The sequence below is a fragment of the Ursus maritimus genome, unplaced genomic scaffold (assembly GCF_017311325.1).
Source record: "Ursus maritimus isolate PB19 unplaced genomic scaffold, ASM1731132v1 scaffold_25, whole genome shotgun sequence".
Taxonomy (NCBI): Eukaryota; Metazoa; Chordata; class Mammalia; order Carnivora; family Ursidae; genus Ursus; species Ursus maritimus.
The window spans coordinates 4974642-4999096 of record NW_024425008.1 but is presented as its reverse complement, the minus strand read 5'-3'; the positions used below and the strand labels follow the sequence as shown (position 1 = coordinate 4999096).

Sequence of the window (24455 nt, the reverse complement as noted above, 5' to 3'; positions counted from 1 at the left end):
GTCCCCTCAGTGGGGGAGCCGTGCAGAGCACGCCCGAGGTGCCAGTACCTACGCTGGACGCCAGGGACGCGAGTCTGAGCCAGCACGGCCATGGAGCGCCACCTGCAGTGGCACACCCGCGCGCACGTGCCAGGAGCAGGGCTGCAGCGGGGCCTAGGCCGTGCCTGGGGGGCTCTCCGTGGCCTGGAACCGAAGATGCAAGTTTTGACAGAGTGCTATACCCACACGCAGCTGTACGCATGCACGCATGTGTCCGTGTCTCTGTGCACGTTTGCACAGACTACCCTGAACAGCCTCCCGTCCAGAAGCATTAAGAAAAAAGTAAACTTGAAACTGATTTGAGAGAAAGGTCTAAAACGTATGCGCGCACACACTCACACAGGTATGTGTGAGTCGGAGCTGATGACTGTGACAATCTGCATGAACGTTCCCAACTCCACAAATCACGCTCTGAGTCCACGAAGACTCCTCTGCCTTCCTGTCCTGCTTCTGCAGGAGACACCCGCCGCACTTGGGGCTATCGCTACATTCTTTCACCTAAAGAAGCTTATTCATTACAAGTTGGTAAAACCCCCTGGGGGCTCTTTCAGTCCCTGCATGATCCCTTCTCCCCTGAGGCATGGACTTCCTGGCTCTCCCTGCCCCCACTGCGGGGTGCACAAACGGACCCAACAGCCCGTCGGCGGTCCTTCCCCCAGCATCTCTCCCCCCAGTACTACAGCACGCGGTCTACCCCTCCAATGCCGTGGTGTGGTCTGCCCGGGATTCTTTGTTCAAGGGCCCAGCCCGCCACCCTGAGGGCAGCAAGGGTTCTGGGAATCTTGAATTACTCACAGAAGCTGCCATTGCACCAGGAACACAACTCCCGCTAAGTCCAGCTCAGAAGTTCCTCAAGTCAATGGACAGAGGCAAGCTGCGTGTCTGCAGAGCAGGGATCATTTTTGCTACGCAAATTCCCACGAACATTTTCTGCCTCCTGAGAATGGCTCAGACTTAGAACAGAGTTGTAACGAACATCTCCTGAATGCTGGCACGCGCACACACTGTGCCACCAGCCTGCACACGCATGAGCTCACTGGGTTGTCCCAGAGCCGGGAGACGCAGGAAGCATGGATATCCTACAGGAGGGTACAAAACGTCTGGACTGTGCCCGGTCCCGCGGCGAGGAGAACAAACCCGGGCCTGTGCTGGGAACATGCACACTGGCCATCGCGGATGGCCTCCCCACGCTTCTGCAAAGTGATTAACAAAATCAAAGCACCCCGGACACTGAGAGCACCGTCTTCAGCACGGTCACCCTGCTGGTGGGTGTCCTTAGAAAGTGCTCCCTCACTCGGGGGCCATCTGCCTCCCCACCCGTGGGCCCTGGCTGTGCCTCTGCGGAGACTCTGACGCGGCCCACCCCTCCAGCGCACCCAGGCCCAGCACTGAAGAGTCATTTGAATAACAAATTAGTGCATTTAAATACAATTGCAGTTACTCAAATTCAATTTACACACAGCATTTTAGGAATACATTATATAAGACAGTAGGCTGACCCCTAACGAGGTGACTGGATTCTACTCTACGCTGCCTGAAATTGACATTCAGATCTGACTGAGCCCAAATCTTGGCTCGGGACATCAGCTATACCTGACTGAATATGCCCGTTTTGCCAGATCAATAATACGAACATGGCACAATGTATCACATAAAAAGCTTCTTCCCGTAGCCATGGTTACAGCACTTTAAGATCTGGGCTCTCTGAAGCTCACTCCCCAAAACCAGCCTCCACGATGACTCCTCATTTTCTTTACGGACAGTCCTACTTTAGGGCTAAGCTCAAGTCACAGGTACTTCCTTCAGTTTTGGGGTTTTTTTCCCCTTAATTCTTTCGCTCCAACATGTACATATTAACCACCAAAAAATACGGTAAGTCATGATTTACAGAAAAATTCCTATGTTTAAGTGAAGGCTTAATTTACCATAACCCTGTGTACTGTATTGGGAACCTGAGAATATTTTTAATGTCTTACCCTGTATCTCTCTCCAAACAAACAAATACATACATACATACATCGTTCAGTGAGGCTGTTCTAGAAACTATTGGGGGAAGTCACCTATCAATTGCCAGTTTGCGTGGAGAAACTGGGTGGTTTTTCTAGGCTGGTACAATCTAATTGCTAAGTGTTTACACAAATAACACACGAGGCTAAGAAACAGAAGCAGGGGCTGGCGTTCTTCCAGAGACTACCCTGAACAGCCTCCCGTCCAGAAGCATTAAGAAAAAAGTAAACTTGAAACTGATTTGAGAGAAAGGTCTATTTTCGTGACAGATGGCAGTGAGGGTTCTTCAATGCCAATTTAATCACTTTTCCTCGATTTTCAAATGCTTACGTTGTGGCTCCAAGTGTTTGTGCACGAGCACTGGATCTGCGACCCCAAAACGGGGCAGGAGGGTGACTCATGTGCGCCATGGTCTCACGGTCAGCTGAGGGCCATTCCGCCCAACTCAGGGAAGCAAGGCTGCTTGACGGATACTCCATCCTCCCACAGTGACAAGTTCTGTTCTTGGGGCGCCGGGGTGGCTCAGTCAGTTGAACGTCTGCCTTCGGCTCAGGTCATGATCCCGGGGTCCTGGGATCGAGCCCTGCATAGGGCTCCCTGCTTAGTGGGGAGTCTGCTTCTCCCTCTGCCTCTGTGCTCGCTCACACTCTCACTCTAGCTCTCTAATAAATAAATAAATCTTTAAGAAAAGAGAGAGTTCTGTTCTTATGAGCACCATTTCTATGTCACAAAGGCAAAGGCCATCCTTGACTGGGAGCCTAATTTATAGAATCACTTTTTGGTCCAATTACCTGAACAAACAGACGTGTCAGTGGGGAGTTAGCAGACAGAGCAGTCTCCAAATTTTTAAGCAGGGACTTTTGATAATCACCTTACAAGTAAGAGAAGAAACAGAGTCCCCAGGGGGCCATGACGACCCCCCAAGAGCACTACTGTGCGGGCCAGCACCCGAAGCCCGACCCCCACTCAGGCCTGTGTCAGCTCCATGTGGACTCGTGTCTTTTCCAGGGAATATTCTGACAACCGCCCCATCTCATGACACTGTTTTACATCTCAACTGTATATAATTTTTCCAGGGATTTTATTTGATACGAGACTTGACTCTGAAACCGAAGAGAAAATGTATCTACGGACATACTGGTGATTAAAGTCCGAGTCTACGGGGGACTGCTATACCAGAACAGAGAGCGCCTCGAATACACAGTTCTGCCTTTTGGAAACGGATCTGTAGGTTCCACAGGCTACTCAAGTCTCTGGTAAAGCATCTCGGCTACAAGGCTGATGGGGGTTTGCAATCACAGGCGCCCTTAGGAAGACGCCGAAGCTGCCGGCCCATCGACGTGGGGGAGAGTTACGGGCATCGGTCAACACCGGTAATGCCACCAACCACATGTGAAAGTGAAACCTGCCCTCGTGTTTAACGGCCTCCCGAGCTCTAGAAGGCAATGCACCCCCACAGCAGGTTAAGTAACTTAGCTGCGGACCCGTGTCTTCTCCAAGCAGAAAGAGGGAGAACGTCCTTAAGACCACCTGCGCGCAGCAACGGTCACCAAAACGGCGGGGCCCATAATTTACACAGCATTTTCCAAAATAAGTGCTGTCCCTCGCAGTTAGGAGCTCGGAGATGATGTGCAAACTTATAGTTGAGGAAGACCGGCCATGTGCGGCCTAAGAGCTGGTAGCTTCTGGGCACACCATCCCAGGCCTTTGCTCCCCGAAAACGTAAGAGCACCCCTGTTGGTGTGTGCCTGCTGCCGCCAGGCCCTCCCCAGGGCAACCCCCGCAGGCCGGGCGCAGCTGACCTCAGTCCCATCGCGCAGCTCCACGTCCCCGGGGCCAGCACAGCTCCGGGCACAGGCCGCGTGCACACCCGCTCCTAGAGCAAGCAGGATGGTTTGCGCCAAGGCTCAATTCAAAGGGCCTGTCCCCACTTAAAGAAAAGGAATAGACAAAAAATATTAATCATGTTTTCCTTTTAATAAGGCTGTTTACTCAAAAGTGTAGCTTTGAAAATCTCTAGCTTGTTGTGAAAACCAGAAAAGCCAGGGAGCCGCCGCATTCTGAACACCACCACGGCGACCGGGGGCCGCCGCCATCTGCAGCCCTCCGGGACCACGCGGGAAATCATATGCAACACTTGAAAATCAGAGCCAACATTTAAAATTAGGAGGATGATGCATGTCCTACTGTGATTCAAGGAGAAAGGACAAGTTCTTAACACAGTAAAACAAACACAAAAGGTAAACAAATCTTTAGAAATCACTAGACGTGTGTGTATATAATTAGGATTATCATCAACATTTAAAACTATTAAAAATAAGGTTGCCACCTTCACTTTTCTTGTACCGGGGTGTTATTTTTTTAGGAAAAAAAAAAAAGAAAAGGTTTCGCCCCGACCCTCAAGTTGCCAAACCCCAAGCCCGTTCTGTGCTGTGCAAACCGCCCCCCCCCAAAGCTGAGCCCCCAGAGCACCGCCACCCAGTCCTGCTGGCAGGAGGCAGAACGGCGGCTCTCGCTCTGGTTGTCAAGATGACAGGCCCACAAAAGCACAGCTGAGAGCACAACTGCATTCTTCCCCAGGAAGAAAACACATTTGCCCACAATGGGTCTACAGAATCTTCCAAAGCACCTCGTGGTGGCTTGATAACTTGTTTGTTTTGCCCAGAAGCAAGATGGCAATCTTAATCAAAGAGGGAAGCTAGATTTTTTTAAATAACTTAAAAAAAATCATCTTTATATAAAGCAGCAAAAACATCTTTTCCTCTCTGCGGAAAGAAAAACGTGAACGAGAAAACACAGCGATGTAAGTGGACGGTTCATCAGCGTTTGCTCAACCGCACCCCCGCAGACGGCGCGTCCTCTCAGGGCCGCTGCTCCCCAGCGCCCGCAGCGCCGTCCGAAGAAGATTCTTTGGTGCCTTCAGTCGCTCTTTTACTTTCTTCCTGATTTAAATTCTCCTTTTCTGACCTGGTCCCGTTGGGGATAGAGTTTTCGCCATTCACGAGCCCGTTTTCCACGGCCTTCGCCCTGCTGACGGCCTCCGTGAGGGTGAGGGCCTCCTGCACCCCGGCCTCCTCCTCCAGGTTCCGCAAGGCCAGGGGCAGCCTGGCGCCCGCCACGCCGCTCTCCTCGCACCGGGGCAGCGGGGCCCCTGCCTGCATCTGCTTGCGGTAGTGCTCCCGGTTCGCAGCCGCGCTCTTCACCGCTTTTTCCAAAATCTCTTTTTCTCCTAAGCGCAGCTTGATGGCCATTGTTGCGCGAACAGAAAGGTCATGGTTTTTCAAGAAGGATTTGTCTTCCTGCAAATGAAAAAGAGCAAAATTAATTATAAGAAATCTAAATCAGCAAAAGTACAGAGACAGAAGGCAGATCACTTGTTGCCAGGCATGGGGGCACGAGGGAAATGTGAGGGGTGACAGAAGGTTCTAGAACTTGACGGTGGCGATGGCTGCAGGACTATGTGCTTATATCAAAATGTACACTTTACAAGCGTGCGTTGTGTTGTATTTAAATTACAACCCGAGAAAGTGGTCATAAAACCAAAATGGTGAGCCTCAATCACACGGTGCCACACCGTGTCCGACAGGGAACTTGGCTTATTTTAAAAATCGTTCCATTGTCTGTCTCATGCACTGCCAGCCCCAGGGCTCAGCGCTGGGCTGAACGAATGAACGAACGAACGAACAAGGGCATGAGAAGCATGTGAAGTCAGTGGCGCAACGGTAAACCTGGAAAGCACAAATGAAAACTCAGAATTACAGAAAAGTGCTGAATAATTTTTAAAATTCATCTTCTAGCCAACAATGCCTCAACAGGATTCTTTTGATAAGTATAAATGTGTTAAATAGGAAAATATTAGTAAGTTGAATGAAAAATATCAGATATACAACGATTTTGCTAATGACAGTCATTTAGGAAGGAATCTCTTCTTAAAAATCCCTGAAAACATGACAAAGCTCAAATCCTCATTGAAGTGATCTAATTACCTCAATAGTTGTTTTGTATGTTTTTAAAAGAAGCGAGGCTCGATCTTCAAGAAATGTCCAAAGTCTGACCTCATTGTCCCAGCTAACAGGATATTCGGAATTACCCAAAGTGAAGATTCTGTCGAGAGCATTATCTCCCAGCAAATGTTCCTTCAATTCTTCTGCAGAAATACAAACAGCCATCTGTGAGGGAGGAAACAGCACGGCTTCTCATTTTAACAAGCAGCCCACCTTGGAAACTATCTTCCCCAGCGACGTCACCCTCCTGTGGTGAAAAGCTCCCCCGGATCGACGGGCCGGGCGGTTCCAGGCCCTCCAGAGGAAGTCAGTGCTAGCTTTCCCGATCTGGGGTCCGGCCCGAGCCTCGGCGCGGCCCTCCACCTTGCGTTGCTTTTATGAGGGACACTGAGAGCTTTTAGACAGTTTCACAAAATACGTCCTAAGGACAATCTACAGGGACACGTCCCTCATTCTGACGACAGCCTTCCTGCAAACCACGCGCTCAGTCACACCAACAGGGTCAACCAGACGTTCAGGGGAACAATGTTAGTAGTACAAGTGGTGACAGCACGGCGGTCCAGTGACCCTTCTAAATTTAAATCAGGTTGGTGTGCACGGCGGCGGCGGGCCTGACAAAGCTATTTATCTCCTCTTATAACACATAAACCACCAACCGAAAGAAATAAGAAAATGGACTATAAAAACCTCAGCTAATGAAAAATGTGTCTATATCCCTCACTTGTCAGGAATCTACACAGAAATTACAAGTAAACACAAGTGAACATCTCAATTACCTTCAAATATATTTAAGAGAAGGAAAGGATTCAGCAAGTGCTCTGAGCGTTTCAGCTCCTGGCACATTATCTTCAAGAGACCCAAACATGCTGATCCTATTCATGCTCAGGAAATACACCCCAACTTCTTATGTAATTATGAGACAGTATCTCTTTCAGAGCCAAATGCCCCACAGCTGTCACTATTTACAATTCAAACCGAAGAATCGGCTGCCAGCAAACCAAACTTTTATTAGTATTAGTTAGAGGAATTCAAAGAAGAATACATCAATTGTCTTGACACGACAAATTGTCTATGACTAAAGAGATACTAAAGAGAGTCAGCGGACCTAAAATGATTCAACCAGGTTGTTTTTTAAGGAAAAAAGAAGTTAATCTAATGTTCAAAAAAGAAATTTATTAAGTGGCATTTGTTAGCAAAAGATCATGATAAAATTCAGGGTTTTTATATTTTGGATCCTACAGTCTATATTCTTTGTATAAAGTGCTGAAAAGTTGAAACATGCTTCCTTAGTGGTAGAGATTTCTTTTCAGAAGCCCCCTCACTAAGGTCACTGGCTTTGTTTTCTTCCTAAACCCACCCAGGTTCTGCCCTCAACACTGGAAAGCTAAGGGGCACAAGCAGTGCCTTCTTTCTCTGCTATTTTTAACAGTGAAACTGGGCTCATTCACTCTAACAGGGACATGAACCCCCCCCCCATAAGGGGCGACATGAGGCCGTGTCACCATGTGACCAAAGCCTTCATGAGTAGGCCCCCTCCCCTGCTTGCCCGCAGGTAACAAAGCCCTGACAGATCCTCTGCGTCCCCACAGGGGCTCTGTGCCCTCACCCGGCCACCACAGGAGTACACGTGTGGCCACCCTAGAGAGGGATCAGTGCCCTCGCACCTCAGCCTGGCTCTGTGTCAAACGCTGGTTCACCCAGACCCCTGGAGTGCTGGGATCTCTTCCACTGATCCTGTCCTTTGTGAACCAGCAGGAGTGGGATGCCTGGGGCGCAGGCCGGGCCCCGACGTAGGGCCATCACCTGCTAGCTGAGGGCCACGTTCCTCCTGCTCTTCGAACTGCAGTTCCCACGTCAGTCACGTGGGAATCCCTATGCCTCACGAGCCTGCTGAGGGTGACCACGAAGTCCGCACCCATGGAGCATGGCGCCTGGCGTGCAGTGGCTGCTCACGAATGACAGCGGTTGGTGCCACTGTCATCTTGGTTATAAACTCCTTCAGGATATGAACCGTGCCCATCAATTTCATGCCTCTGTATCGTATGCAAGAAAAGTGCACAGGAAACCCTTCACGCAGGCTCGCTGAACTGAACCGTGAGCCACGATCCAAGGACAAACGAGCCAGAAGCTCTGACTTGAGGGGTAGTGAGTCTCTAGCGATGTGGCTGCTCAGAAGGAACAAGGCCCATCTCGCAGCTCTGTGGGTTCTGTAGTCGGTGTCTACACTGCCTGTGCCTGGGGACTACTTCTACCACCTCCACCCTGATGTCAAACCCGGGCCCGGAAAGCACTTCTCCCGCATCTGGACATGCAGGCGGGGCTGAGGACAGCAGAGCCCCTCAGACTCCCCGCACGGGCCACAGTTTGCCTCCACAGACCAAACCGCCCTTTCCCTGCGACCTGGGCAGCTTCCTCTGGAGGAGTGCTTCTCTGTCTGTTCAGTTAACTCACTCACTCACTTCTTCCTACCCAATCTGGTTTGCACAGGATTTAAAGTAGTTTACAACAGCAAACACACACACGCACAATTACAAGTGAAACCTCAGGGAAGGTAATAATAAAGATTAGAGCAGATAATAAATGATACAGAAACTAAAAAACAAAACAAAACAAAACAATAGAACAGATCAATGAAACCAGGAGCTGGTTGTTTGAAAAAATTAATAAAACCGATAAACCTCTAGCCAGGCTCACCAAAAAGAGAAAGGACCCAAGTAAGTAAAATCACAAATGAGAGAGGAGAAATAGCAACCAATACCACCACAGAAATACAAATGATCTTAAGAGAATATCATGAAAAATTATACACCAACAAACTAGACAATTTGGAAGAAATGGATAAATTCCTAGACACGTGTAAACTACCAAAACTGAAGCGGGAAGAAATAGAAAATCTGAACAGATCGATCACCAGCAAAGAAATTGAATCAGGAATCAAAAATCTCCCAACAAACAAAAGTCCAGAGCCAGATGGCTTCACAGGCGGATTCTGCAGACATGTAAAGAAGAGTTAATACCTACCCTCAAACTATTCAGAAAATATAAAAGGAAGGAAAGCTTCCAAATTCATTCTATGAGGCCAGCATTACCCTGATAACAAAATCAAATAAAGACACCACAAAAAAGAGAACTACAGGCCAATATCCCTGACGAACACGGATGCAAAAATTCTCAATAAAATACTAGCAGATTGAATCCAACAGTATATTGAAAGAATCATTCACCACGATCAAGTGGGATTTATTCCTGGGTTGCACAGGTAGTTCAATACTCACAAATCAATCAACGTGATACGCCACATTAATAAAAGAAAGGATACGAACCATAGGATCCTCTCAAGAGACGCAGAAAAAGCATCTGACAAAGTACAACACCTATTCATGAGGGAGCACACCTCAACATAATAAAGGCCATCTATGGAAGACCCACAGCTAACATCACCCTCTATGGGGAAACACTGAGAGGTTTTCCTGTATGGCCAGGAACAAGACAGAGATGTCCACTCTCACCATTGTTATTTAACATAGTACCGAAGTTCTAGCCACAGCAATCACACAACAAAAAAATAAAAGGCATCTGCATCAGCAAAGAAGAAGTAAAACTTTCACTATTAGCAGAAGACATGATACTATATACAGAAAACTCAAAAGACTCCACCAAAAAAATTGCTAGAACTGATAAACAATTTCAGTAAAGTTGCAGGATACAAAATCAACATACAGAAGTGCGTTGCATTTCTATACACCAATGATGAAGCAAGAGAAAGAGAAATTAAGCAATCGATCCCACTTACAATTGTGCCAAAAGCAATAAGATACTAGGAATAAACCTAACCAAAGACGTAAGTGAACTGTACTCTGAAAACTATAGAACACTTATGAAAGAAACTGAGGAAGACACAGAGAAATGGAAAGACATTCCACGTTCATGAATCGGAAGAACAAATACTGTTAACATGTCCATGCTACCCAAAGCAATGCACACATTTCGTGCAGTCCCTATCAAAATACTAACAGCATTTTCCGCCAGATCTAGAACAAACAATCCTAAAATCTGTATGGAACTACAAAAGACCCCGAATAGCCAAAACATCTTGAAAAAGAAAAACAAAGCTTGAGGCATCACAATCTCAGACTTCAAGTTATACTACGAAGTAGTAGTAATCAAAACAGCATGGTGCCAGCATAAAAATAGACACACAGATCAACGGAACAGAACAGAAAACCTAGAAATGAACCCAAGACTAAATGGTCAATTAACCTTTGACAAAGCAAGAAAGAATATCCAATGGAAAAAGACAGTCTCTTCAACAAATGGTGTTGGGAAAACCGGACAGCAACGTGTCAAAGAATGAAATTGCACCACTGTCTTACACCACACACAAAAATAAAATCAAAATGGATTAAAGAGCTAAGTGTGAGACAGGAAACCGTTAAAATCCTAGAGAAGAACACAGGCAGCAACCTCTTTGACGTTGGCTGTAGCAACTTCTCACTAGCTGTGTCTCCTGAGGTGAGGGAAACAAAAGCAAAAATGAACTACTGGGACCACATCAAAATAAAACGCTTCTGCACAGCCAAGGAAACAATCAACAAAACTAAAAGGCAGCCTACTGAATAGGGGAAGATATTTGCAAATGACATACCTGATAAAGGGTTAGTATCCAAAATATATAAAGAACTTACCAAACTCAACACCCAAAAAAGCAAATATTTCAATTAAAAAATGGGTCGAAGACATGAAAAGACGTTTTTCCAGAAAAGACATACAAATGGCCGACAAACACATGAAAAGATGTTCAATATCACTCATCATCGGGAAAACAGAAATCAAAACCACAATGAGATACCACCTCACACCAGTCAGAATGGCTAAAATCAGTAAGACAAGAAACAACAGGTATGGGCGAGGATGCGGAGAAAGGGGAAGCTCGTGCACTGTCAGTGGGGATGCAAACTGGTGCAGCCACTGTGGCAAACAGTATGGAGGTCCCTCAGAGAGTTAAAAATAGAGCTACCCTATGACCCAGCAACTGCACTACTAGGTATTTACCCAAAGAATACAAAAATACTAATTCACAGGGACACAGGCCCCCCGATGTATACAGCAGCATTACCTACAATAGCCAAAGTACGGAAAGAGCCCAAACGTCCACTGACCAATGAATGGATAAAGAAGATGTGGCAGATACGTACCCTGGAATAGTACTCGGCCATCAAAAAGAATGAAATCTTGCCATTTGCAATGACATGGGTGCAGCTAGAGAGTATTATGCGAAGTGAAGTCAGTCAGAGAAAGATAAACACCATATGATCTCACTCATATGCGGAATTTAAGAAACAAGACAAAAGGGAAACAAGAGAGACAGACAAACCAAGAAACAGACTCTTAACTCTACAGAACACACTGATGGTTACCATGGGGGGATGGGGGGCAGGGGGAGCTGGGGGAAATAGGTGATAGGGATCAAGGAGGGCCCTTGCAATCAGCACAGGGGATATATGGGAATCACTATGTTGTACGTATTACACTGCATGTTAACTAATTGGAATTTAAATAAAAACTGGGGGGGAAAAAGTAAAAGTGAAACCTCAGGACCATGGGATTTGGAGGGGGGAGAGTACATTTTCAGACAAAAAATGAAAATGCAACCACAATAGATCAAATCTCAGCATGAGAAAGCCCAAACATCTTGTCTTAAGCCAACGTAAAAGTAGGTGCTCACTACATACATTTAACACTTTCTGTACCCGAAATCAGGCTGCAGACAAGAACATCCTGTGACGTAAACAGATTCTGTTTGCAGCGTTAATGACTCCAACAGGATGCCTGACATTAAAAAGCTTGCCAGCAGTTTCGGAACTGGAATGCAGAGTCAGTTGCCCGGTGAGGTCCTGTGGCGCACGCAGGCCACGCTGACCACATGACATCAGGGGGCACTCACAGATGTCAGCGCACCGTGAGTGAGAGAAGGCTGTCTGGGGAGCAAGCACAGCAAAGGCTCCCCTCTATGAGCGCAGAATTTTCATGCAGTCAGACGATCCCAGATGTTTTAAGTCTTCTTCCAACGCAGTAGAGAATCAGTTCTTTATTACAAATGAATATTGACAACCCATCAAGGATTTAATAAAACATTTCCAGAGTCAAACAGATCCACTTCGTTCTCCAACAGTGGCATCTCCCCTCTCCCCAAAAAGTGCTCTAGTTTTGAACACTTGTATCTTTAATCTGAATCTTTAATCCAAATCAATGATTAACACTTCATGAATATTTTAAAAAGTCAACATCTTTCCCCCCCGAAATCACTTACCTTCGGTCATGCAGAACACGCGAAGAAAAGCCAGGAGCTGGGCAGACACGGGTGGGTCAGTAAAATGCAGCGCAAACACACTGGAACTGACAAAAGTGGGAGCAGCATTAGTCCCCCGCCTGGCACCTGCTTCCGGCAAGCGACACCCCTTCACTCTACAGTCTGCAAGGTGGGTCGTCCTCAAGGGTCGTCCCCCTGACCCGCGAGACTCATCCCGACCCCTCGCCTGAGCCACGCTGGTGACTGCCTCTGCCATCTCTCCGGAGTCTAAAAGCCTTCATCTCAGGGCACGTATGACACTCAGAGAATTAAGTGTGCCCGTGGTTCTTAAAAAATGTTAACAATAATTTATGTTGAGTTCACATTTTAATCATTAATCAAATATTGACAAGTTCAATAAAAACAGGTCTGGATAATCCATTTTCATTAAGAATGGTTCCTCCGTTCCCTGGAGAACCAATAAATCACAATTCTTGTCTTCTTTATCATTTTGCACCTCAAATGCAAGAAAATCTTAAAGAATTTCGCCAGAAATTCTTGAAATCCCTGGGGATCATGACTTCATTACAGAAACTAATGGTGACAAAGAATTAAATGAAACAAATTGATCCGGGTCATTAACCTTTTCAAGGTGAAAGACACTAATGATCCACAGTATTTATTTAACTTAATGAGGAGTTCAGGCCGTGTCCCCTGGAATGGACCGTGAGTGCTCCCAGGGACACAATGACGTTTATCTGAAAACGCTGCTAAGTCTCCATGCATCTCTGCTTAAACCTGCCGTGTAGTAGGGATGAAGACACGGAGACAGGCCACTCTAGAGAAGCTGCAGGAACACAGCAACAACCGTTTGCAAACAACTGGAAATACTTCATGGAACACAGGAAAGAGGTGAGCATTTCTGTACGTACGTGGGGATGCCGGCGCGGGCCAGGACCTCGGCCTTCATGGCGTACAGCCGGTCACTCTTACTCACTCCCAGCTTTATTTTCACTCTGTCGTGTGAATTATTGTCAAAGAAAAAACCACTGTGGATCACAAACTCTGCATTTGACCGAGTGCCATAAAAAATGTAAATCTGAGATGCAGTAAAGAAAAAAATAAAGGGATATAAAAGAAATTCAACATCATTCTCAATACAGAGCAGGGCAAAGGCTCAGTTCCCCTATGTTCTACTGGCCTTGCCACTACGGACACACAACAGCACTACACTGACTATGCACCTCTCCTGAAGGCGCGTGATCCCGCAACCCCCCGCTGCCCAGACCATCTGAGACGGGTGCCAAGGGCATCTACTCCCACCACCACGTGGGCCTGACTGTCTCCCAGAGAAGCCCGGGCCGTAGTGCTCCCTGCCTCCTCCCCGTCCCCGGGACAGCGAGACTAGTACGTTATGGCTGCACCTGACAATTTGCGACCGTTCCCCCTCTCCTTCTAATACTAGAGTCTCTTCTGGAACAAGATCTCAGACAACGTCCATGGGGGGATGGGGGGCAGGGGGAGCTGGGGGAAATAGGTGATAGGGATCAAGGAGGGCCCTTGCAACATGGGGGGATGGGGGGCGGGGGGAGCTGGGGGAAATAGGTGATAGGGATCAAGGAGGGCCCTTGCAATCAGCACAGGGGATATATGGGAATCACTATGTTGTACGTATTACACTGCATGTTAACTAATTGGAATTTAAATAAAAACTGGGGGGGAAAAAGTAAAAGTGAAACCTCAGGACCATGGGATTTGGAGGGGGGAGAGTACATTTTCAGACAAAAAATGAAAATGCAACCACAATAGATCAAATCTCAGCATGAGAAAGCCCAAACATCTTGTCTTAAGCCAACGTAAAAGTAGGTGCTCACTACATACATTTAACACTTTCTGTACCCGAAATCAGGCTGCAGACAAGAACATCCTGTGACGTAAACAGATTCTGTTTGCAGCGTTAATGACTCCAACAGGATGCCTGACATTAAAAAGCTTGCCAGCAGTTTCGGAACTGGAATGCAGAGTCAGTTGCCCGGTGAGGTCCTGTGGCGCACGCAGGCCACGCTGACCACATGACATCAGGGGGCACTCACAGATGTCAGCGCACCGTGAGTGAGAGAAGGCTGTCTGGGGAGCAAGCACAGCAAAGGCTCCCCTCTATGAGCGCAGAATTTTCATGCAGTCAGACGATCCCAGATGTTTTAAGTCTTCTTCCAACGCAGTAGAGAATCAGTTCTTTATTACAAATGAATATTGACAACCCATCAAGGATTTAATAAAACATTTCCAGAGTCAAACAGATCCACTTCGTTCTCCAACAGTGGCATCTCCCCTCTCCCCAAAAAGTGCTCTAGTTTTGAACACTTGTATCTTTAATCTGAATCTTTAATCCAAATCAATGATTAACACTTCATGAATATTTTAAAAAGTCAACATCTTTCCCCCCCGAAATCACTTACCTTCGGTCATGCAGAACACGCGAAGAAAAGCCAGGAGCTGGGCAGACACGGGTGGGTCAGTAAAATGCAGCGCAAACACACTGGAACTGACAAAAGTGGGAGCAGCATTAGTCCCCCGCCTGGCACCTGCTTCCGGCAAGCGACACCCCTTCACTCTACAGTCTGCAAGGTGGGTCGTCCTCAAGGGTCGTCCCCCTGACCCGCGAGACTCATCCCGACCCCTCGCCTGAGCCACGCTGGTGACTGCCTCTGCCATCTCTCCGGAGTCTAAAAGCCTTCATCTCAGGGCACGTATGACACTCAGAGAATTAAGTGTGCCCGTGGTTCTTAAAAAATGTTAACAATAATTTATGTTGAGTTCACATTTTAATCATTAATCAAATATTGACAAGTTCAATAAAAACAGGTCTGGATAATCCATTTTCATTAAGAATGGTTCCTCCGTTCCCTGGAGAACCAATAAATCACAATTCTTGTCTTCTTTATCATTTTGCACCTCAAATGCAAGAAAATCTTAAAGAATTTCGCCAGAAATTCTTGAAATCCCTGGGGATCATGACTTCATTACAGAAACTAATGGTGACAAAGAATTAAATGAAACAAATTGATCCGGGTCATTAACCTTTTCAAGGTGAAAGACACTAATGATCCACAGTATTTATTTAACTTAATGAGGAGTTCAGGCCGTGTCCCCTGGAATGGACCGTGAGTGCTCCCAGGGACACAATGACGTTTATCTGAAAACGCTGCTAAGTCTCCATGCATCTCTGCTTAAACCTGCCGTGTAGTAGGGATGAAGACACGGAGACAGGCCACTCTAGAGAAGCTGCAGGAACACAGCAACAACCGTTTGCAAACAACTGGAAATACTTCATGGAACACAGGAAAGAGGTGAGCATTTCTGTACGTACGTGGGGATGCCGGCGCGGGCCAGGACCTCGGCCTTCATGGCGTACAGCCGGTCACTCTTACTCACTCCCAGCTTTATTTTCACTCTGTCGTGTGAATTATTGTCAAAGAAAAAACCACTGTGGATCACAAACTCTGCATTTGACCGAGTGCCATAAAAAATGTAAATCTGAGATGCAGTAAAGAAAAAAATAAAGGGATATAAAAGAAATTCAACATCATTCTCAATACAGAGCAGGGCAAAGGCTCAGTTCCCCTATGTTCTACTGGCCTTGCCACTACGGACACACAACAGCACTACACTGACTATGCACCTCTCCTGAAGGCGCGTGATCCCGCAACCCCCCGCTGCCCAGACCATCTGAGACGGGTGCCAAGGGCATCTACTCCCACCACCACGTGGGCCTGACTGTCTCCCAGAGAAGCCCGGGCCGTAGTGCTCCCTGCCTCCTCCCCGTCCCCGGGACAGCGAGACTAGTACGTTATGGCTGCACCTGACAATTTGCGACCGTTCCCCCTCTCCTTCTAATACTAGAGTCTCTTCTGGAACAAGATCTCAGACAACGTCTGTCGGACACTCATTTCCAGATCCTGTGGCAATTCGGCACCCAGGAGGAGGGTTTCTAACTCTTCTGCAGGAAGAGCCGATTAGCACAGAGTAATACTGTTCCTTTTGTCTCAGTTGGAACGTCAACGGTCGATGTCAGTTCTGCTTTCTGGGATGAACTGCTCGGTCATAAGCCCGACAGGTAGAAAGCAGGCATTCAAAGATGGGCATTTTCAAACGTACTGAAAGGCTTGACCCTGCCCCCACCCAGGTTATGAGAGGAAAATCCACAGATTAAAGTGGAAGTACAAGATCCCCGGCTCCTGATCCCCTTGTGTTTACCATTTAAGTCAACAGCCTCTTTATAAACGAGGTTCCAATCAACAGAAAAAGAGACAGAACAATGCAGCTTATGCAATCGAAAGATGTGTTCTACTGTCATAATACAAAGTTTATTTTCAGTTGACGGGGTCACAAATACTAGGTCAACTGTACAAAGACGTGCATTCACATCGTGTTTCTTCGTGGACCCAAAGCACAGTGTGCTTTTTACAGCTTTAGGTCTCAAGATGTGTTCCCTAAACAGTCCTAAAAACAAATCCCCCCTTTTTCTGTCTGAGTTAAATGCCCTCTCAAACTGATCAACGCGGTATTAACCCCGTGCCCACCGGCTGGCCCGCCTTCCGCCGCCTACCTGCTCTCCCGCCCGGAAGTCCCGCAGGGCGACACACTCACAGCGGTCATCTTCCAGGTTGTAGCCGGTGGTGATCTAGGCGGGGCAGAGGGCGACAACTGTGAGCACCGAGTGTGTGGTCCCCTCGCTCATGAGGGTTTTGTTCGGCAATGAGAAGATGAGAGTTACCCAAAGGTACTGCACTCTGCATGCTTCACCCAACTGACACAGAACTGCTTGGTTATTGTCATCGGTCCTGTTTATACCAGAGGATCTTATACAAGATTCTGCCCCCTGAGAAAAGGACCCCCCTCTTAGGAAAATACAGTGTACGGACTATCAGTCGCTGGCCTCAAGCGAGCATAGTCACTTGTCACAAAGCAAGCCCCACAGACGGAAGCAGGGTCCCCTGGAGAACTCTAGCCAACTCGCAAATGTCGTCTCTCCCACGTTTGGCCACCAAGAAACTAAAAAGCGTGTCTTCCACTGGATAAAGAATCAGGGGAAAAAGAAAAGCCTGTTTCTAGATTACATACATGTTTTACCCTGAAATTAGAGGAGCTGAAACTTTTAGAGAAGCAAAGGGAAAATAAAATACGTGAGCTGCGGCCTATCCACTTTCCGTTGCGCGTTGTCTTATTACCATCGCTAAGCCCGCTGCCCCAAACCCGCTCCCCATACCAGAAACCTGCATCTCTCCCCAGTCTCCCCCGTCCTGGGGGGCCAGGCAAGGCCATGTCTAGACGCACAAGGCACAAAGATATTTCTGGTGCCACTACTGGTCAGCTGAACTCCTCTAAATTATCCTTCTGGTTCTTTCCTTCCTCATCATTCCCCTGCATGGCGGAGGTCCTTACCATTTGCAAAAACCTTCCGACTCACTTCAAATTCCTTACTGTCCCTCCTGCATCTCTAGTGACTGACACTACAACGTCGACCTCCTGTTTAAAATCTCTTGGTGGCCTTCCACTCTACCCATAGGGAAAAAATCCAAATTCTCAAGCACAGCCAATTTACCAGGAGGCCCACGTCTCCCTTCAGCCTCTTGACCTACTACTCGCCTGCCACACGGGCCTCTCTCTGCTCCAGCTCCCTTCTGTCAGGAACCACCTTTTGCTCCTGTTTTGCCTGAGCCCTGGCTTCTTTAGGGATGCCTGCCCTCATCCTACCCAACCCCCCTGCACTCCCAGAGCCCCTGCGCTGTCCCCCCTCACCCAATACCCGCCCCCCAGCGGCCAGACCTGGAGCTCCCTTTCACCTGTGTCCCCAGGGCTGGGCAACATTTACCCAAGACCTGAAACTCTTTGATAATATTTACATGAACCACCACGATAAGAAACAGGGTCCCTAATTTATATTAAAAGCTCCTTCTTAGAAGCCTGTCCCTCAGAGCAGTCCCACAATCTCTTAGATTGTCTGAAATTGTTCATGAATGCTTTGACCTCCTCATTCTGTCCTGGAGAATCAACATTCCAGACTGCCCCAAGTGCTACTTGCTAATAAAGGTAACAACAGCTTGGATCCAAAAATTACTTCTGAGTCCAGGGAATGGCATTTTTAGGATGGACGGCCATGTGACAATCAGCCTTAAACCTGGTATCCCCAGAACCAATGGTCTATGAACCATACGTATACCGAGAAAGGCTTCATGCTTCACTCTGCAAAGCCAACAGAGACACAAAAGCGACGACAAACGAACCCAGTCAGGAATCTGGCACATCTTCACGCACAGAACAGTTTCAACACTTGGTAAGATCAGCTCTGTGAAGTTCCTGCCCGATGTCAAAATCACTTTTCTGGGCCCAAAACATGATTCTGATAAAACGGCTGGAATAGGAACTGCCGGTGAGCTCCAGCCCTGGAAGTCTGTGGCTCCACAGTGTGTTTACGCGGCAGCTGGCAGGAGCATCAGACAGCGGAGGGCAGTCAGGGAAGCAGGAGGGACGGGGAAGGGCCGGCAAGAAACAACAATAGGTAGGAACAAGGGGGACAGACAACGTGAAGGGACGCTCATGGAAGGGGAGGTGTGGCAATGTTATACAGGGCACCCGGGGCAGCCTTCCTTGAGGAAGTCTGTGAGTGGTCTTGCGGACATCGAAGGAGCAAGTGTTTCAGGCAGCAGGAACAGCCTGTGCAAAGGCCCTGAGGTGGGCATGTGCTGGTGTCTGAAGAAGCAAAGGGTCCCAGACCTGTCTGTGTTGGGAGTATAATGGGGACAGGTTGAGCAGGGAGCCTTGTCTGCTACTTATAAAAACCTGGGCTTTCACATTGAGACTGGAAGCCTTGTATAAATCTAAACGTTTTAGATGTCTTAATACTCAACCAGAAAGACCTTGAAAAAGAGCCTCTCTCAATTCTGCTTGAATTTCCCAAGGCCCTTCCATCCCGACCGGGAGAGTTACACACTCAAATACCAGGGCTGGTTACTCCAACACGCTTTACCTATTGCAACAGACACAGTGGCCTATAAACCACTTGGCAGTGTCCTTCTCTGCACAAACTGAACCAGCTCAAGAAAGGAAAACTCCTGCTTACATTAATTCTGAACCAGTCACACCGAATTTAAAGATATATCATATCTTACAGTCTAATATGATGTCCATGAACTTGTCTAAATCTGTTTCTCCAAGTGGCTAGGACATGGGCTCACATGTGCCACCACCTCTGGCCCGGGTACCAACCCTCAGCCTTTCTGTTCTTCCTTAGTTCCCTGCCGCTCCTGGTTTGGAATTACTGCCACAGGCTCAGCTCCCCCATCTCTACTCCCAGAACCAGGTTTTTGTCAGAAGCACAGCGTTGCCGGGTAACAAATTTCTACCTACTCCCTCGGTGACAGTCAGAACAGACAGACAACGACTGTCAGGATAGACACACACAAAACAGAAAATCAACTGTCTGAAAAGCCAAGCCTTAATTTCAAGGATCTTATTTTTAAAAAGAGATTAACTGTTAATACATGTGATATACAACTTCATAGCGTTAAAACAGATTCTCAAATTCTACCAGACGCAATTTCCCTTGAAGTCTTATAATTACAACGGAGAACGGTTCAACCAAGGTGTGGAGTTAAGTATTCAGGGAAAACCACCACTGCGAGAAAAAGCACTACCATCTCGTGGAAAGCTGAAGGCTAGCAGTGCTCCGCCAGCTCGGTGGGAGGATGTAGACTTTACGAACAGCGCTAGCAAAGGTACAGCATTTGTGGTTGTCATCGATGCGTTATTTTTATTTTGAAATAAACTAACTTTTCGTTTCTTGCTCTTAGAGGGAAAGGAGTGAATAGTTTAATTCCGTTTACATGAAAGCAACACAAGAGCCAGTGTGTACGTGAGGGTATGAGGGTCTAAATGCACACAAAGGAGACAGAGATTTGCACAAAACCATTAACCATGTCCCTGGGGGTGTCAAGCAGAGGGACCCGGGCCACAGGTAGGGCTGGGTGCTGGTGGGGTGCTGGCGGGGAAGGGAACCTCCATATTTCACTCCGGCAGAGGCCTCTGTTTAGCTGGTTTTGTTTACAATAGAGTATGGACTTTTTTAAATTTTAGAAATAAAAAAATAAACTCTAATGATCAATCCAGTTTGAGAACCAATGATCTAATCCAGCGAAGCAAAAAGGAAAATACTATAGTCAAATCTTAAAGAGCTTTTTGAAAAATTTTAGAACTTCGATCTTGTAATCAGTGTAAGATAGCTCTGAAGGAAAAAAAAAAAAAAAGGAAAAGAATGAAAGTAAATAAAATGGGCTGCTCCTTCCTCTAGCTAATTAAAGTAAGCATATCTGAACTACGGCAGAAATATAAGAGGGGAACCCTTCGTTCTCTACAAGTTAAGAGTATGCTTGTTACACCTTTCCAAATTAGCACTCGGGTATTTCCGGCTCAAAGTGTTTGGCATGTGTTCCATGTTCCGGCCGCTTTGTGGGGTTACATGTGAGATACTCACAGCATTTTTTAAGCCTGTTAATAGTACTGCTAATAATAACAAAGGGAGCCAACGTTGAGAAAAGAGGAACAAAAAAGTAACCAAGCTGGTATTCCAGTATAATGCTTAAAAATTCAGAATATTCTGAAGTTGATCATATTTCTGTATGCGGGTATCAGGAAATCTTGCTCAGACAACCACCTCAGCACAGAGAGCGCGTCAACCTCCGCTGTTGCCGGGAATCCAAGAACGCTGAGGAACAGGGAGCCGGCTCCCGCGGCTTCCTCCTCTCACACGTCGTAATTAACAATCATCCTAAAATCTTCTTATTTTCTTTCTGTCTCCTACCCGGTGCTTCCCACGCCTGAGATCCCAACCCTGCATGCGAGGCCGGGAGCCAAACGCCCCAGTGCACTTCCTCCTGCCCCAGCACCAGGGAAACCAGTACCAGCTCCTGAACAAAAAAGCAGGTTAATATGCGGGCCAAGGATGTGGCAGCGTGTCAGGTGAAGAGAGAGGGGACAGGGAGCAATCGGAGAACGTACATAGCTGGGAATGTAGTCATCAAAGAAAGAAAACAAGGAACAGAAAAGGAAAAACAGGAAAGAAGAAAGCTGGTTGTTTTTTTTTCTTCAATAAATCAGTATTCTAAGGAGAGTAAGAAAAAAGAAACTTTGGTTTAGTCTGTGGTTCAATAAGATAAGAAAATGAATGTTTAGGCTGGAATTATGGCTTAGCAAATAAGTGCAGTTCACTGTGGTTTTTAAAAGTGGAATAAGATTCAAGTTCCTGGTTTTTAGGATTAAGCAAACGCAGAGAGAGAAAAACAGCAGCTTCTCTTTGTGGGGGGTCGGAGGGCTGGCTCGGCTTGGCTCTGCGTGTCCCCCTGGCGGGAGACAGTAAGGGGGCATGACGAGTAGGTGGAAGGTCCCCTCTCAAGCTCATTCGCCACAGTCCCCCGGATTAAACACAATGCAGAAGGGGTAGTTACCAGGCCGTTGGTGTGATTGCACATGTCCCATAAAGGAATCAGCGCCAGGGTCACCCGGGAACCGTCCTCCGTGGGAATTTGGTTTTGTCGAGTCATAACAGAAGAGACTGCCCACCTGGAACGATCAGAAAAGAGGTGAACTACAGTAGGCACATTTCAGAGCCCAGTGCAGTAAGACAAACCAGAAACTGCGGTTTGACCGACTTCTCACCAATGCTCAAAACCTTATCCTAAGCACCACAGGTGATGGCTGGCCTTCTCCATCATCGTTTACAATTAAATCTAGGGCTGAGGGGAGGAAGGGAGAACTGGAAGGAAAAAGGAGACAGAGAAAACCCAGGGGTGACGATGAAGGGGGGATGTTCCAGGGATACAGAGGGTCTGGAAGGAGGGCCAGGGACAGAGATCTGCAGGCCTCCAGCCTTCACTGCGGCCGGAACCCTTGCCCCCAAGCCCACACCACCTTCTCCCAGATGCTGACTCTGCGCCCGGAGGAAGCCTCAGTGAAAGGCAAACAACGTAACTCCTTTCTGAACAGAAACCCTCTAAGAACTAGACAAAACGTGGCGTGTTATTTTTTATTATGTTGTGCAGTCAATTAAATCTTTTTGTTTAAAAAAATTATCATATGATTTCATTCATATGTGGAATTTAAGAAACAAAACAGGATCACAGGGGAAGGGAGGGAAAAATAAAATAAGATGAAATCCAAAAGGGAGAGAAATCATAAGAGACACTTAACTCTAGGAAACAAACAGAGGGTTGCTGGAGGAGAGTGGGGTGGGGGAATGGGGTAACTGGGTGACGGGCACTAAGGAGGGCATGTGATGTAACGAGCACTGGGTGTTATACACAACAGATGAATCACTGAACTCTACCTCTGAAACTAGTAATACACTATATGTTAATTAATTGAATTTAAATTTTTTAAAAAGTCCTCACGTTACACTAAAATAGTCTATTTAAAAAGGGGGGAAAGTCCTCATGGCCACCCCACATGAAAGTTAATCTCCACTATCACTTGGCCATCTCGGCTAATCCCCCACCACTACAGGGTGAGGGCAATTTCTGTGTGCTCATTAAAATGCTGATCCTTACCCCTGCTGCCCATGATAACTTCTGCAAGACTGCCCGTCTGGGGGCTTTACCTGGTCACAGCAGGTCACTTCTTACTGCAGTACTTCCCACTTCCAAGATCCCCAAATCACTCAGAAACCAAACCCCAACACACAGACACACACACACACACACACACACACAGACACACACACACCCTCCCCACACCAACCTGTAGTCCTCATAAGTGAAAGCATCCTTCAAGGGCAGTTTGTTGGCATGAGGATGGGTCTGGGAATTAGAAGTTTCAGAAAGCAGACGTGAAAAGAGAAAAAGGGAAAACAGAAATCAGTCAGCGGAATTTCATTATTTAGCTGCCTAACAGATCCTAACGAGAGCCAAACGAAGCAGGCGGCGTCCGGCCGCGCTACTGAGGGATCTTCATGCTGTTATGCTCTCATACATCACTGTCAACTTAATGTGTTGTGCCCAGCAGCCGCCATAAATCTGCTTCTTCATATTGCCATACCAGAACCCACAGACACCACGCGAAAATAAAATTTAAGGTGGACTGACTTTACAAAAGGTGGGCACGCCCACGCTCCGAGAATCTGATCCAAACAGAAACCTCCAAAGCGAGGGGTCTGTCCTGGCCTCCTCAAATCCTTCTACCCACAACAAGCTGCACATCCCTCATGAATACGTTTCAAATCTCTTCTTCTATCGATAAAAGCAACAATTAAAGGCACTCTAATAAATTGAAGGTTCCTTCATTTATCTCCGACTTAAATCTTTTGGACGGAAATCAACTTATGTGCAAATGAATCATACACGTGGTCAACACGGCTCAAGTACAGAAAATCAAGAAAGAGAGTTTTGTGAAATCATAAATTTTACAAACAAGACAAAGATAAAACAGAGACTGGCCTATTTAAATCGGACTACATTTTGTCCCCTCTGGACGAAAGAACATTTGGTAAAAATGTCCAAAACTTCACACTTATGAGAACGTTTCATCCATTCCCTATTCTCTCATCACAACGACCCCCTGCCTTGGACCTCTTAAGTCCTCAAAAACTTTGTCTCAGTTAAGAAATTAAAAGCCGTAACAGGGGCGCCTGGGTGGCGCAGTCGTTAAGCGTCTGCCTTTGGCTCAGGGCGTGATCCCGGCGTTCTGGGATCGAGCCCCACATCAGGCTCCTCCGCTAGGAGCCTGCTTCTTCCTCTCCCACTCCCCCTGCTTGTGTTCCCTCTCTCGCTGGCTGTCTCTGTCAAATAAATAATGGGAGAGGAAGAAGCAGGCTCCCAGCACAGGAGCCTGATGTGGGGCTCGATCCCAGAACGCCGGGATCACGCCCTGAGCCAAAGGCAGACGCTTAACGACTGAGCCACCCAGGCGCCCCTGTAACAGCATAATTTTAATCTTCGGTTTCGATTCCAGCCTGACAGACAGACAGCCGCGAGTGACCAAGTGAGCAAACAGCCATCTCTGAGAGGCCACAAGACCCCGCTGTCTGGTGTCTGCAAGGCTAGTACTGCCTGCAGCTCGGTGGGCCG

At 47.2% G+C, this 24455-nt stretch overlaps 1 protein-coding gene across 2 annotated transcripts in view; it reads right to left on the bottom strand.

Moving 5' to 3' along the window:
- Positions 1-4002: 4002 nt before the first annotated feature.
- The window catches only part of SETD3 (SET domain containing 3, actin histidine methyltransferase), a 79686-nt gene continuing 59233 nt past the window's right edge, over positions 4003-24455 (bottom strand). Inside the window, exons 7-13 of one of the 2 annotated variants that reach the window (XM_040641445.1) lie at positions 23131-23189; positions 21843-21957; positions 16949-17023; positions 15710-15876; positions 14799-14884; positions 6033-6193; positions 4003-5345 (exon numbers count right to left, since the gene is read on the bottom strand). In XM_040641445.1, coding sequence (XP_040497379.1) covers positions 4908-5345; positions 6033-6193; positions 14799-14884; positions 15710-15876; positions 16949-17023; positions 21843-21957; positions 23131-23189 — 1101 coding nt within the window. In that variant the 3' untranslated portion in view covers positions 4003-4907. Of the gene's footprint in view, positions 5346-6032; positions 6194-14506; positions 14575-14798; positions 14885-15709; positions 15877-16948; positions 17024-21842; positions 21958-23130; positions 23190-24455 lie in introns of those variants that run through there. The other variant, XM_040641446.1, reaches the window with a different exon arrangement.